This window comes from Cryptomeria japonica, chromosome 3 (genome assembly GCF_030272615.1).
Source record: "Cryptomeria japonica chromosome 3, Sugi_1.0, whole genome shotgun sequence".
NCBI classification, from domain to species: Eukaryota; Viridiplantae; Streptophyta; class Pinopsida; order Cupressales; family Cupressaceae; genus Cryptomeria; species Cryptomeria japonica.
The window spans coordinates 775,385,593-775,400,417 of NC_081407.1; the positions used below are offsets into that span (position 1 = coordinate 775,385,593).

Sequence of the window (14,825 nt, forward strand, 5' to 3'; positions counted from 1 at the left end):
AAGACACAAATGACATAGTGGACCCTGTTTATTATGAGAAGAAGATTGCTGACTCCCCACTTCCACTTGTGCAATGGTTGAAGAAAGAAAGCAAATCTATTACACAGAGGATCTCTCCTATCTTAGCAAACACCAATGCTTGGTTGCTAAAAAAGAATCTTAGGATGAAACAGCTTCCCGCTAGTTTAGGAGATGACGACAATAGTGATGGCCCATTGGGCAAGACAACAACAACTGAAACAAGAACAAAGAGCAGGGCAGATTCACAAGCACTCCTGTGGTACAATTGAAGGGTAAAGGACCCAAAATCAAATTTACAGTTAAAGGGTCGAAGAAGGGTGAATCATCATCCGCATCACAGGAAGCAGTGGTGAAGGAGCCAGAACAACCCCCCGCCAGTGAAGTTGGGAAAGGAAAGAAGGTTGAAGAAGGTGAAATTCCTCAACAAGAGGAAGTACAGGCGGAAGAAGTATCGCATCCAGCTGAAGTTGATGCCCCGATTACCTCATAGGTAATCATCCATTCTATTGACTCTGACTCTGACTCTGAACAAGAGGAGGAAGCTTTTCAAGAAGATGGAGATCTAAGTATGGGAATGACGCAATCAGAGACCGTTGGTCAGTTTTTCACAATAACCAACTTCTCTAATTTAGATGATATCCCTTCATCTACTTTTGAATCCACGATGATGGATTTTAATGAGACCTTGGAAGATGCACTTGCAGAACAGGTTTCAGTAGACTTACTCACCACCACCACAACAATTCCTCCACTGGTAAGTGCTGAAGTTACACACACGGCACCCTCAATTCTCCCATCTGTAACTAAAGAGGTAGCAGCAACAAATGTTCCACTAGATACCTCAACATCAGCACCATCAGTAACACTCACAACTGCTCCAAGCTCCAGTCAACTTGCTCCCGAAGCTTCAACTCAAAATCAACAAGGAGCTACTACTCCATCATCCAATCCAGAACTACCCCCTTGGATGGAAGTAGTGGCCCCTAAGAGGAAAAAACAGGTGATATCTCCAGATGAGTTTGACTTTGAACTATTAGTTCCTCCAAAGCCTAAGGGAACGAAAAAGCCAAAGATGGTATCTCGGGTGGTAGTAGACCCAGCTTCCAAGAGAAAATTTGCTGAAGTTATGGTGCCATCGTCAGACAAGGACAAGGGCAACATACGATCTGAAGATTATACCATGCAGGTCGTAGAGCTCGGGGTAGAAACACATGAGAGTGTTAAATTAAATTCTCAGGCAGCCCTTAATTCTTTGTTGAGAAGATTGGATCAGGAGAGGGATGAGAAAAATATCTTGAAGCAGAAATGTGAACAGCTGACCAATGTTGTTCTAAAGGTCACACAATCTTCTCAAGAGATTGAGCCTATAGGATCCTCAATAGATACCGAAGCTCTCAAGAAGATTGAACAGGTGGGAGCTAAAGGCCGAGTGATGGATGAGTGGATTTCACGGCTAAGGTCAGAAGGCTCTCATCTTCTGAGCTCAACAACAGTGGAATTATTGTCTAATTATGAAGTAATCCAGAGTCGGATGCAAGGACTCAAAACCTCTTTATCACAGGAGATTGAGGAAGTTGTGAAAAGTACTACCTTGTGGGGCAAAATGGAGGACTTCAGGATAGATGTCTTGGTTGAGAATAAGGTAATTCCCACACGGGAGAAGTATATCCAGATCTTGTCTTTATTGTCTCATAAGCAAGAGACAATGAAGTTAATGATTGCAGAGCTGGATCGGGAGAAGAAAGAAGGTGATGACGAGGTTGACCTTATTTTTGCCAAAGTTGGTGATCTCCCTTGCTATTTATATGATGGCGATCAAAATCTCGTCACTGCTGAAGTTGTCATGCAAGAATTCCTTTCTTTGATGGATCAATGCACAGGACAAGATTTCTCTCTTGATACATTTGATAAACTGTTAGAAATTCAGGTCAGCTCTGAAGTCCTCGCATCCATGCTGAAGGATGTTAAAAAGAAACAGGTGAAGATTCAAGATGCAATGTCCCGCGTCCAAATCATCACAAGTTCTACCTTGATGCCGAACGAAGTAGAGATGAAAGCCATCCTTGCTAAATTCATTGATTTCTAGAAATCCAATGAAGAAGAGAATCAAGAATGAAGTTCCCCCTTTTGGCACCCTTTCTTCATGCGGCTACACTGATAAATGTTGTCAATTTTTGTGCAGCTGCATGTTTTCTTTATGTAGTAGTTGTAGTAAAATGAGACTGTGCAGTTGAATAAGTCAACTGTGCCCACCTTTTTCTCAACTTCTTTTCCTATATAAGGAGGACCTTTTTTGTAAATATTTTATCTTTTTCATGCTAAGCAAACTCTGTTGAATTTTTATCCCAATTAAGACTTTCGGCTTTTGTGGTGAAAATTCAATCAAACAAATAAAGAAAACCGTTTTGTTGATCACAAACTTTGTGTTGTATCAAGAAAATCGTTTATATAATTTAATGTTCCTATGTCCATTGAATATATATTATCTTTACTTCCTTGATCTTTAAGATATTGCTACATGGTTAGAGAGCTCTCAAATCTTGCAAGTAGACTTTGTGCTCTTAGCATACTTGAGAAATATATATTATCTTTACTTCCTTGATCTTTAAGATATTGCTATGTGGTTAGAGAGCTCTCAAATCTTGCAAGTAGACTTTGTGCTCTTAGCATACTTGAGAAATCTGTTGATAAATTAACTTGTGGTAAGCTTTGTATTGCCGCGGTTATTTGTAGTTTAATGGATTAGAAATTTATACTTGAATACTTTGAGCTTTAAGCTAAGTTTCTAATTGTTTAATTTGTAACGATTAGTGTGAATTAGCATTACGTTAAAGAAGACTTTGTGCTGCTTAATAGTAACTCTTGGTGTAGTTTGTCCTATTAATTAGAGGAGAAATTTCATAGGGAACCTCCCCTTGATGAGAGGAGAGATTAATTTCTCAGCATAGCGTTGTGTGAATTATATATTTTGTTCTTAGTACGTTGGTGACAAAATATTCACCCAACACGGAGCAAATAGGAGTTTTGAATTGTTGAAGCAGAAGGTGACTGAGCAGGGTGTTGGCTTTACCGGATTTTAACAAAGTATTTCAAGTGGACTGTGATGCACGTGGGAATGCAGTTGGAGGAGTGTTAAGTTAGGAAGGAAGACCAGTAGCTTATTTAAGTGAGAAGTTGAATGATGCAAGGAGGAGATATTCTGTGTATGATCAGGAGTTTTATGCCATGATTCAAGCATTGAAGAAGTGGAGACATTATTTGTTGCCTAAGGAGTTTGTGTTGTATACTGATCACCAAGCTTTGCAGTATTTGAACAGTCAGAGTAAGTTGAGTCAAAGACATATGAGATGGGTGGAGTTCTTGCAGAGTTATACCTTTGTGTTGAAGCATAGAAGTGGGAAGTCAAATAGAGTTGTTGATGCTTTGAGGAGAAGGAGGAATTTGTTGATAGAGATGAGAGTGGAGGTATTAGGTTTTGAGGAATTGAAGAACTTGTATGAGGATGACCCGGATTTTGTAGAACCTTGGAAAGCCTGTAAGGAACTGGTTATGGTGGATAGAAGTAAGATTATTTCATTCAAGATGAGATGTTGTTTAGAGGAGTTCAGTTGTGTATACCTAGGAGTTCTATGAGAGAAAGTCTAATAAAAGAGAAGCATAGTGGAGGATTAGCCAGACACTTTGGTATTGATAAGACAGTGGCATTGATTAGTGAGAAGTACTTTTGGCCTCAGATTCATAAGGATGTCAGGAAATTTGTTCAGAGCTGTAGAATTTGTCAACTTGCAAAAGGTAGTAGTCAAAATGTTGGATTGTATAAGCCTTTGACAGTTCCAGAAAGACCTTGGGAGGACATAAGCATGGATTTCATACTTGGATTGCATAAGACAGAGAGGAAATGATTCTATATTTGTGGTGGTAGATAGATTTTCGAAGATAGCACATTTCATACCTTGTAGGAAGACAACAGATGCAGTGCATGTTGCTGATCTATTTTTCAAGGAGGTGGTAAGATTACATGGATTACTCAAAAGCATAGTTTCTAACAGAGATACTAGGTTTGTTGGATATTTTTGGAGAACACTTTGGAAGAAGATGAAGACAGACTTTAAATTCAATTCTACTTTTCACCCATAGACTGATGGATAGACAGAGGTGGTAAATAGAAGTTTGGGAAATTTGTTGAGATGCTTAGTTGGAAACAAAACCGGAAGTTGGGACTTGATCCTTGCACAAGCAGAGTTTGCCTACAATAATTCAGTGAACAAGAGTACCAAAAGAACACCTTTTGAGATTGTTACCGGAGCACACCCCAGTGGTATATCGGAATTGAGAGATATCAGTAATGAAGATAAAAGGAGTGTAGAAGCAGAAGAATTTGCAAAGCATATGAGGATAGTACATACTCAGGTTAAACAACATTTGGAGAACATGAACAACAAGTATAAGGAGAAATTAGATGAAAAGAGGAGACATAAGGAATTTAAAGTTGGCGATGAAGTGATGGTACAACTGAGAAAAGAGAGATTCTCAGTTGGAACCTATAGTAAGTTGTAGATGAGGAAGTTTGGACCTTGTAAGATCTTGAGGAAATTCAGTTCCGGAAATGCATATGAAGTGGAGTTACCAAATAGTTTGGGTATTTCACCTATATTCAACATTGCAAATCTACATCAGTACCATGAGGCAAAATTCAATGAGGACAGTGTAGCAAACTTGGAAAAATTGATACCCCGGAGGGAACTGGATCAAATTGAAGACATTTTGGATAGTAGGATTGGGCGTAGCACCCGGAGCAACCAATACAAAGAATATCTTGTGAAGTGGAAAGGCAGACCAGTTGAAGATTCATCATGGATTTCTCAGGCAGAGGTAGACCCTCTTGGTTTTCGTCCGACCCCAACAAAGTGAGGGACTCGCTTTTTCAACAACCTTGGATGTGTGATGCACAAGCATCCCTGATTCATGGCAATCTTGCATCAACCAAAAACATTTTCTTTTCAATTTGTTTCCTGTTTTGCAGTTTCAACATTTCTTTCTGCACTTCTTTGCATTTGCTCATCAGATCTTGCGGAGCTGGATTTTGTTCGTGGACATGTTCATCTACCTTATCCCAAGTTTGTAGGACATTTGGATCTTTTTTCAGCAAGTTATTGCTTCCGAAATTTGAGACAGTTTTTTGGCTTAGAACACCGGAATCGCTTGGATCTATTTGCTATTACTGAATCTTGCGGATCATTTCCGTAGCTTGCAGAGCTTCAGTTCGTTGTTTCCAACGTTCCTTGGCGTGTGGCCAACCTTCCCTTGGGTTGGCACTTCATCCTATGGATTTTCTAGAAGGATCTCTTTGGCAGAGGCCGACCTTGTTTTACACATTTCATCTTGTTCACCAATGTTTGTTTCACCTCGGGCCAATGTGGATCATTCTTGATCATATAAATCAATGTAATTAAGCATTTAGAAATCAGTTATGAGAACAAAGAAGAATAATCATGAGGTTAGAAGGTCCAGAGTTGGCTCACATTCTTGCTTGAGTTGGTTATTGTAATGAGCATGTATGTAATCAGGTTTGTGTCGAATCTTGTGAGCTTGCATGTTGCTGGTAGATAGTAATTGATTTTCATGATATAATGCAGTCTTTTTTGCACTGCCTCAATATTGCATGGTCCGAACTGTTCTCTTTGAGGTCCCTCTTGCCGTGACTTCACCAAAATGGAGGGCTAGGATTAAGAGGTGGAGCGATAAATGGTCGGCTCAAATTAGAGGGTAGGTATAGAAAATAGGAAAATATTAAAGAGGTGGTTAAAGGTAAATCAGGAGATGATTGAGAAGTGCTATGGGGGAAAAAGCTAATGAATTAATTAAATATATATAGATTTATTTAATTAGGCTAGGACAGTTTTAGGTGTATAGGTACATCTTACAGTAGGAAGAGCAGAATATGTAATGTCATGTGAACAAATAATTGTCAAGGGGGATCCACTTCGTCAAAATATTACAAGAAAAGAAAGAGGGAATTAGGAGGAATGGGAAATAGAAAGAAAAAGTAAAAAGTTATGGAGTCGGAGAAATCATCAAATTTAAAGGGGAGCCAGGGGGAGAGAAAAAAATTTAAAAGACGAGTATTAAAATATTATGACTGAGGAATATTAAATTAAAAGGAAAAATTATGGGAAGAGGAGCAAAAAACAAAATTCTATTGAAATACGGGAGTGCACAAAAAAATTAATGAAGTTTAGGGGGATTTAAAAATTAAAAGTGGTGACTATAAAAAATTTGGCTTTTAAAAAGCACAAAGGATGCCAACATAAGGGAAAATGGAATTATAAGTAAATCTAGCAAAGAAAAAATTGCAAGGAAGATATGAAAGTATCGACTATAAAATAATAAATGGGGGACTTAATGTCATGAAGCAATCAAACAAGGACCTTGCTTGTACAACCATTATTGGCATGTCTTGGCTAACTTTATGTTTTCTAGGTGTATGACCTCAACATTATTTCACATATGGATTTTGGGTCCTTGCAATATACAACCTCTTATTTACCCCGTGTGACCTCATATGGTGGCATTGTACGGTTTCTTACTATTGGACTACAGCTCCTTCTATACCATACTGTATGGACCTTTCACATACCCTTACGACCCTTAGAGACACTTATTGTACGACACCTTATACCCACCGTACGGTGACAACTTCAATGTAACATTGGCACCATATGGTATCCCCACTTTCTTATCGTATGATAGTGTCCCTTATTGAGATTAATTCATTCTTTCATACGAAAGTGCTATAAGTTGGGAGTACGACTTCAATTACTCATACAGCCTTGGAGAAAACGTATCATATGACTTCATGCATACCACATCGCACAACCTAGTCTTATATCATTTGTATGACAGCTTCGGCTTTTCAATTCTTTGCGACGGTGTAATATCCCCTACTCTAATTGCCTCAAATTAAACCCTAAAAACACAAATTCCGAAGATTAGGGTTAAGGGAATTACTTGTAATAATTATCTTTCCAACAACTTCTTGACTTTTAAGCCTTTCAATCATCACATATAAAACACATGTGCATATATATATATACACATTAAGCTGTTAATGCTGTCAATTAGAACATGTAAATCTATATTCTGCTTAACTATAATCATATTAAACCTATTCTAAGTTTGGGATAGGACATGATAGGAGTGACCCCACCAAACCTTACTAAGCCCAAGAGTGGAAAATTGACCCTCATGGCCTTGGTGGCAGATCTTAGGCCCCATCCAGGGTGGCCTACTTAGCAGGATGCAGGTCTTACTTTCCTATCCATGCCTTATCTTTTGTGTTGCTACCAACTTATCAAGGTAAGTCCGATAGGGGGGAATGTAGTGGAGTTCTCAGCTTAACCGAACTAAGCCCAAGAGTGGAACATTGACCATCTTGGCCTTGATGGCAGAACTTAGGCATCCAACAAGGTGGCCTACTTAGTTGGCAGCCTTAACCCTCTTCCTACATCCCTCACCCTTCCCTCCATGATGAGTTTGAACATGTAATATCCAGGCACTAATATTAAATCAGAATGGTCACTAGATTCTATTCACATATGAAACTGAAATGCATAATACATGGTAAGTGAGAAAATACATGAAAGGCCAATATCTATTGGCGGTTGTTTTCTTTATAGTTCTGTCAACGATTATTGCTGATAATATACTGATACCCTGTTAGAATGCTGAAATTGTAACAGATTGATCATTTCTCTGTAACCTTATTATTTGTGTTTATTCCTTCCCTATGGCACAAGATTATGGTTGTACTTGTGATTGATTATAATTATTAAATTGTTTGAATGGGAAGTTCGATACATTTCAGAACCATAAAATATTAAGAGCAGATTATAACCATACCTCCTCGAGTATGCCTTCGATGCTTCCCTTGCTTGATTGCTAAGTGCCATGTATATTCTCCTGCCAGTCTGTTTCTTTTTCTATGCCTAGATTCCTATTTCAGCGATTCCTTTTCCTTTCCTTTTATTCCTCTTATTGCCTCTACGTGAGAAGTGTTGGCCCCATATTTGAAATGGCCAAGAGTTGTTGCTGCCTTTGGGGAGGAACGTGACTTTATCGAAAGTCACGTCCTCCTCTTAATATTGTTTTCTTTAAAATATCGTGACTTTAGGCAATTCAAACACTCTTTTATTAATTAACATTTGATTAATATTTATTTATTTACTATCATTTGGTTAATATTTATTTATTAGTTAATATAGGAATCTCAGAAAATACTTGCTTATTATTTACATGTATAATATAATCAATTATTGATTATTAATCTATAAATACAATCAATACAATACTTCTTCAATAAATGGTGAGGAGATCAAAATAAGGATCATTGGTCATTAAAACATTTCATACATAAATATGAGTGTATACAAAATGGATTATGGCTGGAACATGACAGATGGGGTTTTGGTGTACGGCTCTTGCAATTGGTTTTTGGCATACAGGCTTCCCTCATCAGCAACTTATGGCATTGCTATTGTGACATTGTGCGGAGGTCTCATTGTGACATGGTACGATGGTATTCAATCTTTCTCATTGTACAGATTGGCAGAATCTTCCACATTACATGGCTTGGTAGAACCTTTCATATTGTACAGCTTGGCAGAATCTTCCACATTACATGGCTTGGTAGAACCTTTCATATTATACAGCAGCTCGTGCAACTTCCTTGGGTTACCGTATGACTTGATAATCATAATTTTGACATATTTTCTGGCTTCTTCAACATTATTCTTGGCATCTTAAATAGTCACGAAAATGATGTTTGCCATGAATATAATGTAGATTTGATAATTGTAACATTTTAATACATTGCAAACCTTGTAATGGTTATTCCTTTATTGCATATGGACTTTTATAGTATGATTTTGGACGATTAAGTATGTTCTATTGTTGGTAACTTGCATTTGATGATTTATATGTTTAGATCTGCTCTTGTATGATTTATTTCATTGTATTTCATTTGATAAACTGGGACTTTGTTAACCACTAGTCCTGGAAACTAATGATTCAATCACACACCTTAATCAAAGCAAAATCTATAACCGATAGTGTAGGATTTATGTCTAGCAATTGTGTAGTTCATGATTCAGTATTATAAACAGGAAAATATCATCAGCAAGCTTTATCAATCTATCATCTTAGGGTATCTTGTTCATGTACCTCCGTTTTGCATTTCATGCAATGATGTTCTTATCAGTTATATAAGAGATTTTATGCAATTGGTTAGCCTTTAACCCAGTGATAGTATTTGGGGTTAAACTTCCTCTGGATACAACTGCAATCTTTATATCTTATACCATCTTTCAACACCTACAATCTGATTGAGGATATATCTAGGAATACCTCCTATGTCTAAGCTGAGCTCAAAGTGTAGGAGAGCTTATCCACTCTCATTAAGTGGCCTTTAACCCTCCTTAGTTTGTTGATGAACCCTTATTTTGCCCTCTTGAAAGGTAAGCCTTGGCCCTGAAGATCAAATGGTGTTTTAAGATTGTGGGGCAACAGTTTCATGGCTCAGTAAGTCCCACTGAATTTTTTTTGTTGTTATTTCCCTTGCTCTATCCTTTAGCCTAGGGGAAATGGGGACAAGTTAGAGGTCTTCTCCATGAATCTGATTCCGAAAAGGGGACATGGCAAAAATAGAAGAGGGAAACTTCTTTTTATATGGAAATTATTGAGGCTTACATTGTTGAACAAGGGGATAAATTAGTCTGGTTCCCTTCAGGACACCTTCAAGTTCCGAACTTAGAGTTACTCCCTTGGCCTGACATTTATTATTGTTTGTAAATTATATTCAACCAATAAGTTTTCCTTGCCTAGAGATAGGCTAAGTTTTGGTCCCTTGACAAGAGCAATTGCCTTTTCATCATTATCAGTTCCTCCGAGAATTTGCATCAACGATACTCAATCCTACGAATGATTCTTTGCTGCTTCTATTCACATGTCTTGCCCCTACCTTGCTTAGATTGCCCTATCAAAATATATTCTTCAAGTTCATGAGGGAGCAGAGTTACATTTCACTTATTTCCAGTTGACCTTCTTTATGTTTGCCTTCTGGATGGAGTTTTCGACTCTCTAAAAGTGAGTCAACATGGTCCTACCTTTAACTGTTGTACGGTGTGACATTTTCTGGTTCGGTCATAGAATTTTTAATATGTTTGAGATTGCTGCTTGTACTCTAACCACACAAGCTCTACATTACTTAAACCAGTCATATCTTCCAGGTATGCTTCACATTTTTGACTAGGCATGGCCATGAGCTAGTTAGTGCTTATATATCATGTGGATACACCCAATAGTAGCTCATTTTCTATATGAACCAGGACTGTAGCTGGTAAGCAGTAGTATATGGTCTGTCAACTTTTCATCCCTCTGGCAAAGGATACACATTGAAAATTACAGTTTTATTTTGTTGCGAACTTTTTTAAGGCTTCCCCAGTACTTCATTAAAGATCAGAAGAATCCTTATCAATGCTTTGTTATAATAAAACAGGAACAATCAGCATTTTAATTTGATGAGTATAGGCTATTGCTTTAGGCATCTCTAGGTTATTTTCACAGAATTCCCTCGCAAGCCCAATGTCCACCCTGTAGATAGCTTGCTCTGGCTGCTTCTGTATGTTATATTAGGGAAATATAAATGGTAATCAGCCGATTCTATTGAGATACTGAACTTGAAGGAAATACGATAAGAAGTGTCAGAATTAGAAATGGATCCATTGAAACTAAAAATCTCCCGTTAAATTTGGACATACAATTAACTGCCTTTAATCAAACATCTAGGCAGAGTAAAATATTTAATCTTGTCAAGAATTATTTATGGTTCATAAACTGATCTCTCAAATGAGAAATAGCTGTGCAAATCAATGATCAAGCCAAGGATATATAATTTGAATGGCAATTGGTATATTATACAGCCAAATTGCCACTGATGTGTTGTTTTCAATTTTATTTTATAATGTTAAAACTGACTTTATGATTATTATGACAAACAGCTTTACACGTAAAATTTCAAGAAATGAAATTCTGACAGACGTAGTTCAAAAGCAAAATATTAACATTATGGACTTTTTGTTCATTATGAAGGATCATGCACATGCTATCTGGGGTGACAAAGGATTGTCGGTTATTGCACTTTCCCATTCGAATGTATCTGTTATGCATAGACTGAGGTAAGAGAATGGATTTTCCAGAATGTTTATATTGTTTGCTCTGGTTTTGAAGTTGGACTCATAGCTTCATGGTTGCTTTCAAACAGACCCCAACCATCATTAGATCGGTCATGCACAGCAGGAGCTGCCATTCAATTGTTATATGATTTAATTGTACACCAAGAACTGGAATCTAAAAAGTTGGCTCAGTCAGCTGAAGCCCTTGAAGATTCCTTGGACCTTCTACTTAATGCTCTTTCAAGTCGTCGTCAACGGTATGGCAAGCCAGTAATTCGTGCACAAAGATGGAAAAATAGTACGTGATGACAGAAATTTCCAGAGATGGAAGTACTGATTTAAGGTCTGCTGTAAGAGAATTCATCATGTATACAGTTTGGGTGCCAACATATCCACCCAGTGAAAGAAGAGATGTCGCATAAGTTAAAGACTTAGCATTTACATTGTCATCAGTTCAATGCATCTCTCTACTATCAAATGAACTGCTAATATACTAAGTGTTGTCATTCAAATTAGTTTTGATCTAAACGTTAAGCTTTAAAAAAGAGATCTGTGCAACCTAAATGATTTTTTCATTTTAGTGCTCGTCAAAGTTTCTGAATGTGAGTATGCAAAATCTTCCTCATGGTGCTCGTCAGTTTCTGAATGTGGGTATGCAAAATCTTCCTCATGGATGTTTCTGGATGACTGTATAGAGTTTTTCATCAATGAGTTGGATGAAAAAGGCTTACAAGGGAAATTACAAAAGGCTATGAAGTTTTTATGATGCTACTTTTCATTAAGTTGATGGCTGTCATATCAACCTTAACCCAACTACAATCTAAAATGTAAATGATAGGAAAAAACTCCATACAAACAATGTTCATTTATTAATAGCTATTTACATCAATGGCATAGGTCAGAAGTTTTAATACTGGATATGCTTAGGTTGTAGAACATAGAAGTACTACTGAGAGGGTGGGGGTGAATCGGTAGTACAGACAAAACTTTAATCCTTTTTAACAACTTTAAGTGTTTGCTACAATTTTTTCTGGAACAGATGTAACAGCAGAAATCAAGAGATACACCAGCAAGAGCACAACACACAAATTTTACGTGGAAACCCAATGTGGGAAAACCACGGTAAGAAATGCCACTAGGATCTATTGCCCTAATCCGGCCTCACAATCTAAACTCCAATTACAATGTTTTAAGGGCATCAACCCTAAGGAGTCTCCAAACCTTTGTCAATAAGTGCACCAATACTTTCAATACAAACCCTTTGAGCATCAACTCAAGGTTTTACAAATATCAAATTTATCTGAGCACCAACTCAAATCAAAAACACTTTTCCAGAGCACCAACTCAAAAACTATAGTGCATATACATGAATGACTCCACAACCCGCCACTTGGCTTGGGATTAGGCCCGGGATAGGTCTGGGATGGCCACACCTGAGACATAGACCTGCAAATTCAAATCTCTGTGGATGAAAGCACAAATATGAACTTCTGAAATAATTTATGTGCCTCTAATTGGAGAATTTTTATATGAAATTAAAACCCATTTTAGACTATATTGTCTAAATTCTAAATATGTAAATTTATTTAAAAATTGATTATTTAAACTATTTTTCATTTAATTTATATTAAATCGGGTCCATAAATTTTAAATATTAACTAATTTTGTTAATTTAATAACTTTTTTATTTTAAAGAATTTTGGAAAAAAAATTATGTCATCAATCTACACAAAATTCTTTTGTATTTTGAAAAAAAGAAAATAAAAAAATGTTAAGTTTACATCAAATTATGTGGATTGTACACGTCAAATTTTTAAAAAGATAATTACGGCCATTAAAAAATTAATTACAAAAAAAATATTAGAAAAAAAATACAGAAAAATATGCTTATCAATCTTTAGTGTATTACAAACTATTTCTCAAAATGGTTTGAGAAAATAATTTTAATTGTGTCAAAAAGTGTGAGAAATGTGATTGCTCATTTAATTATCATCAATTGTCCCATCATCTGTAGAACAAATTTTTGAAATTTTAATGTAGGCCCCAAGAAGTTTGGTCTTGTCGATCATATACCTCATTCCCATTTCTACTACATCATCTACCATGCTTGGATTTTCATTACTTTACTTAATAGAAGAATTATATGAGTCTATAACAATCTCTACATTTCTATTCTCCTTGATAAATTGAGTATGTTAATTTGTTGCAAATGTTTGTGCTTACCCACAAAAAAAATTGTATGCTTTTCCATCTTGGACTTCTACAATAGATTTAAGGAGGGCATAATTGTGTAGGATCATAATTATATTTTATATAGATGAATAAAGTTATAGCACAACTAGGTTGAGGTAAGCAGTAAGATCTCAATCTACACAAGATAGTATAATGGGGAGGAAGGACATATATTTTGCAATCAAGGTGACTCAATCCATTCACTATTACTTTATAAGCGAATTTTCATTTCAATTTGTAAAGAGATTTGGTTAGTGTCATCATTACAAATTATATTCGTTCCAATTTACTCGTGTTTACCCATGCCTCCACCTCTTGTATGCATTAATATGATGATAAAGTTGCACATTTTAATGATTTTGAAATAAAGTTTACACAAAGAATCACAAGTTTTTTTTTGTTAAACCAATTTTCAATTATTTTGTGGTGAAATAGAAAATGATACAAATGAGTTTATGACCATTAATAAGAGAATTGTGTTACATTTCCTTTTACAATCATAATACTTATACAAAATACCTCACATGTCTTCATTCCTTGCAAACATTATCTCTTGCTATTTTCCCAAGATCTTCAAGACCTTGTTTTTTTAGAAAAAAATAATTCACAACACTGTAATAGATCCTTTAGTTACTACAATATGACACTTCCAACTTATTTCTCTTCAAATTCCACTTATTATTTTTCTCACTATAAATTATCCATCAATCTACATAATTTTTAAATCCCACACTTGTATGACATACGAATTCCACTAGTCTATAAATGTTTTTGACTTTTCATGTATGAATATGTATGTCTACAATATCTTACCTCTCGCAATTGTATGTGTCCATACACATACACATACACATACACATACACATACACATACACATACACATACACATACACATACACATACGCTTTGTGAAGAATTAATAAGATAGAAATTGTTAAATTGTAAAGGCCCTTTTCAATTAATATTTCTTAATAGAATCTTTTGTATTATAGCTCTAATTTTTAGCTTTCTGAAGAATAATTAGATGATATTGTTAAATTGTAAAGCCCTTTCTTTAAGATCATGCATTTGCAATATTTTTCTATTAAGTGACCTTTAAGATCATTATGATCATTCAAGTGAAAAATTAAAGCTTCCTCTATACTCTATTTATAGATATAACAACAAATAGCCTTGAATGAATAGAGATTATAGAGATACATAAGATATAAACATGTATATCTTTACATTTACAAGCTATACATCTTTCACTGCACCATTTTCTTAGCAATTCACAACCACGATACTCATAAATTTGTTATGTTGTCTACATCATATTCTATTAGGCTAAAACTTAACAAAGG

The 14,825-nt window shown here is 36.0% G+C and overlaps 1 protein-coding gene across 2 annotated transcripts in view; it reads left to right on the forward strand.

Moving 5' to 3' along the window:
- LOC131063330 (uncharacterized) overlaps nucleotides 1-11,874 on the forward strand; it is a 167,561-nt gene extending 155,687 nt beyond the window's left edge. For both annotated transcript variants that reach the window (XM_057997112.2, XM_059218574.1), the window contains 2 exons: nucleotides 11,167-11,252; nucleotides 11,339-11,874. In XM_057997112.2, coding sequence (XP_057853095.2) covers nucleotides 11,167-11,252; nucleotides 11,339-11,555 — 303 coding nt within the window. In that variant the 3' untranslated portion in view covers nucleotides 11,556-11,874. The remainder of the gene's footprint in view (nucleotides 1-11,166; nucleotides 11,253-11,338) is intronic.
- Nucleotides 11,875-14,825: the final 2,951 nt, after the last annotated feature.